Source organism: Cotesia glomerata, unplaced genomic scaffold (genome assembly GCF_020080835.1).
Source record: "Cotesia glomerata isolate CgM1 unplaced genomic scaffold, MPM_Cglom_v2.3 scaffold_11, whole genome shotgun sequence".
Classification (NCBI taxonomy): Eukaryota; Metazoa; Arthropoda; class Insecta; order Hymenoptera; family Braconidae; genus Cotesia; species Cotesia glomerata.
The window spans coordinates 125630-131629 of record NW_025401443.1 but is presented as its reverse complement, the minus strand read 5'-3'; the positions used below and the strand labels follow the sequence as shown (position 1 = coordinate 131629).

Below are 6000 nucleotides of genomic sequence, written 5' to 3'. Positions count from 1 at the left end.
GAAGGCATGATTACCAAGTACAATACGGCTCGTTCCCAACGGATCCACGATTATCTCTCCCGTGGAGCACCTGCATAGCACTTCAATGACCCTTACCATTACTCTCAGGACACTTTTTTGATTGATGAGCTGTGTTGTAGTCTCTCAGACTTGGTGAGCTCAAGTGAGGAGTAATTTGTTTTTTTTTTAATTGGTTAAAATTAAAATTTGTGTAAAACAAGTGAATATATATGTAGTGAATTTAAAGTTCCAGTGTGTATCGTTATTTTTTTGATTAGTGGGAATAATTTTCCATAAAATTTTCCCTCATAAAATTCTCCTCACCTGACTTCTCTAATTTCTTAAATTATATAAAAATTTTTATTTTAGTTTCGAATAAGGTAATTTCTTATTATTAATTAGTGTTTTATCTTAACTGAATTAAGTGAGGTAAGTGTATATTCATATATATATACATATATATATATATATATATATATATATATATATATATATATATATATATATATATATATATATATATATATATATATATTATATATATATATATATATATATATGTATATATATATATACTAGCTGACCCGGCAAACGTTGTTTTGCCATATAAATAATTTCCTAGTAATTTCTAGTGTAGACAAAAAATAGCTTACTTATTATAAGTATGTATGTATGTTAGAATGTGTATATTGTATGTATGTAAGAATGTGGTATATGCGTGAAATAAGCATGGAGCGCTGTGAACGATGAGGGAATATAAAAATAACAAAAGGCAAACATTATTTTTAAGTTATTATAATTGATTCCTTAAAATTATATATCATTAATTAAACAATTACGACAGTAACACTATTAAACAATATCAATCTCATAATGCTATAGCGTGAACAATATTTTTTGTTAGTCCATCTTTAGCTAATACAAACAAACTGGATGGTTTACCCACTCGAGAGCATGCCACGTATAATTGTCCGTGTGAAAGACATGGTGTTCTCAAATCTAATCCACAAACAGACATCGTTTGACCTTGGGATTTGTTGATAGTCATTGCAAATGCCAATCTAATCGGAAACTGAATACGTTTGAATTGAATTGGCACATCTGTAGGTATAATAGGAATCCGTGGTATGAGTATATTTTCACCTCTGGACTTGCCATTTAAAATCCTGGCTTCGATCACGTTTTTTATTAATTTTTGAATGACTAATCGCGTACCGTTGCACAGCCGGGGCGGGTTCAAATTACGAAGCAAGATAATTGGAGATCCAACCTTTAATTGTAAATTATGCGGTGGCATGCCTGGCAAATCCAGTGAGTTCAAAAACTCTGTGGGAAAATTTACTGCTTCACTGTCGTCGCAAACTGTATCAATAGATTTATATGATACCAAGTTCTCTGGCAACAACATTTGTATCTTCAGATTTAAATTGTCAACGTCTACATTTTTTGCCGCTAAAATCGCTCTTTCTGCAAGCCACTCATGATTTATGTACTGTGTGTGTACATCGGGAAATATTTGTTCAATGAGAGTATCAGCGATTGTGCAGAAATCGGTCGATAATTTTACGTATCCAGTTTCATCTATAGCAACTTTTCCATCACCGATATCTAAGAATTGTTTTGAAAATGTTTCAGCGGATGGATCTTGAAGCATTTGAACGCGCATATTTATTTTTAGCTGTAATTTTTCAACATTACGCCACAATGGAGATGATTTTAAGCAAGCGTTGATCTCATCAGCGTATGTTGAACGTGGAATGACGAAGTGTTTGTCTGAAATCACCTGAAAGGACCAACAGAGTTCCGCCAAAGAGTTTGTCACTGTTTTTAATATATTTCAATGTCCTGTTCAACGCCTCAAGTGAATGTTTGTGTGCCATAGTACATTCATCCCAAATAATAATTTTACACCGTTTCAGCACAGTGGCCATGGACGATTGTTTCTTAATGTTGCATACTGCGTCAGGGTTATTCTGAATATTGAGTGGCAGCTTAAATACTGAATGAGCTGTTCTACCTCCATCCAATAAAGATGCTGCAATGCCCGATGATGCAACGGCCAATGCGATGCCATTATTTGATCGTATTTCAGCAAGAATTAGCGAAATAACGAATGTTTTGCCAGTTCCACCCGATGCATCCAAAAAGAATAACCCACCTTGTCCAGCTGAAACTGCAAGCATAATGCGATCATAAATGGTTCTTTATTCCTCATTCATTAGTGAGACATTGCGGGCAACAATCGCTGCCATTTCTACAGTACTGTACTGCAGTTCACGATTCATTTCAGTATTCATTAAATCAGATGCAGTTCGATTTGGCGAATTCATACCGAAATTACTAAGTGGTAAGTTGACAATGACAATGCAAAGATCCTCAATAGCAATCAATGCTTCATTGTACATTTCGTCGCTGAATGTTATGGTTAGATTGTGGCACCGTATACGATGTTGATGCAATATATCATCAGTCATTGAATCTTTGTGATTTTTCCATAATATCTGTGCTCGGGCTGGGAAACATGTAGTCAACACTATAGCGAATAGTAGACGAATTTGTATTGCTGTACAGTTCAATGCAGCTTCAGCAAGCATGCATTCCCACTGGTTGTCGTCTTCCAGCAAGCCGAGTGCAAGGCATGCATCTTTATACGATGGATATTGTTGCCCATTCACTTTAGGTATATCTTGAAATGATAATGGGCCAGTAACATTAACCAACAACAGTCGAAGATAAAAGCACTCCGTGTGTCTTGGATTGACTGTAAATAATCGCCCCAAGGCGTTTGATTTAAATAAATTGAGACATGCAGCAACTGGTGAGCCTTGCTTGCGGGGCATCCATGTTTTTGTTTGAGTCCATGTGAAATAGCGTGGTACTTGTGAATAGTGTAATGTTCGTGCAAAGGCACCAAAATCATCCGCACGATTACACAATTCAAAAAATGCAGTGAGTGTAGTTTTAGGTGGATTTATTGCACGATCAATCGCTGTCTCGTTCGTGAAAAATACACGCTGACCATTTTCAAGATGAACGGCTAACTGAACAACTGCTGGATCCCGTTCATGAATCTGAAAACCAAAGATACGCCGAACAGCTTCATTGGAGCTGATGTACCGACCTATTTGGTAGAGCGTTATTTAATCGTTTTTATTTACTGGAGGAGAATTCACATTGGTATTTTCCACTCTAAACACAGCCATATCACTGCCTTTATGGACACACTTGCAAATGTATTTGATGCTCTTCACAGAACTGCAGAACTCAACATTAATATGAGCATTATATGTCTTGCTCAGCAGAGGCGAATATGGCACCACCCAACGATTGTCAATATCAATGTCTGTGTTGATGATATTTTTAATAAATGATTGTCCGCCATTTTCAGGATTTCTTCGACGATATATTGGGTATCCGTCGACATTTGTGACCGTATCATTGGTAAAATCTTTAGGGAAATTTTTAGTACATTTTCCATCAGCCATGCAAGGCGATGAACTATTAAGAGTACCACATGGACCATGAATCATGTTTGTTGTAACAATATCAAACAGCAGTTGGTCAGTGGATGGATCTGGAATTTCCGCAGAAATGATACTATCGATTTCTTCAGGACGGATTTTGTCGATGAACCAAACAAAAATGTGTGCATGAGGTAATCCTTGCCTTTGCCACTCAACCGAATACATCCAGCAACGTCTGGGACCAAATACATGTGATTTAGTAATGAAACTTATTAAAGACTTCAACTTTTGTCTGAACACACGTGCTGTAATGTCATGGCGATGTATTGCATTTTGGCCAGGCAGTAGCAAAGATGTAATCTCTGGCCATTTTGGATTACATGTGAACGTGATAAATAAACATGGTCGTCCATATTCGCGCACGAAAGTCAGAGCATCCTGTATATATTCTTGCGTATGACGTGGACTGCCTACGTACGATGATGGTAAAATGACATGGTTACCAATTTCGGCGACGTCGGCGTTGTTGTTGATAGCGTCTCGCAAATGAATGTACTCTTCCGCGCGCAGCTTTTGTTGATTATATCGTAAGTATCGTAGTCGTTCGCTCTCAATCTTCGCGTACATGTCGACCATGAATTGTTGACAAAGCTCACGACATCGTAAAATGACGTTGTCCAGGCCACGTCTAATCATTAATCGGTACGCATAATAATCCTTTGAGCGAACGTTTTTGTTTGTTTCAGCTCCTGTAATATTCGTTCATAAAAATTAATTTAAATTTATTACGTTCAATAATTTAATTGTTTTGTTAAATGATTAATGATCAAATTAATAATCAATGAAGTACCTGATACGGGATCTCGTTGTTTTATGTTTATGCAATATCCGTCTTGTCCCTTCCAGAATATTAGCGAATATTGGAGAGCGTCATATGAACGATGTGTGTCAGCAATGAACTGAAGATTATTATTTCTTCTACGAATCACAATTTCTCGTGCAGCTGTACAATCGCCAACCATGATTCCAGCAACATCATCAACAACGGGTGCATTGAATCTACGAATATGCTCTCCAGCTGGTGTTTTATCAGGATTAATGACGATAGCGTGATTATCGCTTTGTAATTGGTGCATATGTGATTTGAATATTTTCAACAACTCGTTGTGCTCGTTCAAAAGAGCATCTAGCTCGCTGACGATGCGCCTGGCATAAAGTGAATCAATGTTATTATAATCACAACGTGCATTCATGCGATTGGTAAGTGCGCTTCCGGAATCCTCGCCGCCCATAAAGTAGATTTGTAAGAATTTATGTGGTTCGTTTGGCATTGGCAGCAGTGAGCCCATTTTATGATAAACTTGGCCTCTGATTTTGAATGTAGAATTGAATTGTTGACCATTTGCATTAGTATTTCGAACTATTTCTGTTGCTCCGAACGATGTCATTTAAAAGCATGAATTGACTCTTCGAATTGACTTCAGTAACACGTTAGAATCTGGATCCGTGCCGATAAGTAAGCCGTTCAATGGTTCAGGTGGTATTTTAATTACAGGTAGTTGCACTTTTCCTGACGCGCAACGCATCCCAGCTGGCTCATTTTTGAATTTCAGAGCATGACAATGCGGACATTCCTTGTCCATAGCACCAATTACCACTTTTGAATGAGCATAATATTCAATATCGGGCTCATACTGGAATGCTAGACGCAGGAATGAATCAGATATAAATGCTCGATGTACCTGTTGTCGTTGTTGGTCATTTGTTCTTCGTCTATTGACTGTGAAACGGCGTGATTGTCGTTGTTCTAATCTTCTGACTTCATTGCGTTCAGCTCGTGTATCTTCTGGCTCTTCTTGATGCAATTGCGCCATTCTGACACGTGCATCAGTATTTTGTTGCTGGATTTGTTCTTCTGTTCTTTCGGATCTGCTATTTCGCAAGTTTCGAGCTTTACTTGTACTGCGGCTCAAATCAGCCCCTTTGCGTTTTCTTGGCATTGCTCACTGTACAAAACATACATAAATAGAATTAATGAAATTATTTAATGATGAAAAATGTTAAAAGTATAATTAGGGCCAAGATTTTTGCCGCAGTTTTGAAATGATTAGTTTTAATTTATGAAATTATAACAAAAATATAAGTTTTATGGAAAAATTTTTCAAACAAAAGCAAAAAATTAAATTTTATGAAAACATTGTCTCTTATAATTTTTTCATACAACCAATATTTCCATTGACATTTCAAAATAAAGATTCATAATGATTGATTTTTTGGAAACTATGGAAATCTTAATTGTTCAATTACATTTTTTTAATAAAATTAAATTAAAATTATATTTTTATAAGATCAACAACATTTTCGATATAAATAAAAAAAAGTATACTTACAACACAAAATCCGTTGTTATTGGAAGCTCGTGTCACGTGTTGAGTACTTTTGAAGTTAAAAAATCACTTGATTAACTGATCGTGCAAAATACACTCAAAATCGATAATTTAATTATTATTGATAAAATAGGAATGATTAAAAGTTA

The 6000-nt window shown here is 36.0% G+C and overlaps 1 protein-coding gene across 1 annotated transcript; it reads right to left on the bottom strand.

Moving 5' to 3' along the window:
* Positions 1-1027: 1027 nt before the first annotated feature.
* LOC123273568 lies at positions 1028-4813 on the bottom strand (the record flags this gene model as incomplete). The annotated part of the gene is made up of 5 exons (XM_044741009.1): positions 4315-4813; positions 3209-4213; positions 2264-3121; positions 2001-2173; positions 1028-1783 (listed from the first exon to the last, which is right to left on the bottom strand). Coding segments are annotated over exons 1-5 (3291 nt in total), but the record flags the coding sequence as incomplete, so codon positions are not given.
* Between the last annotated feature and the right edge of the window lie 1187 nt (positions 4814-6000).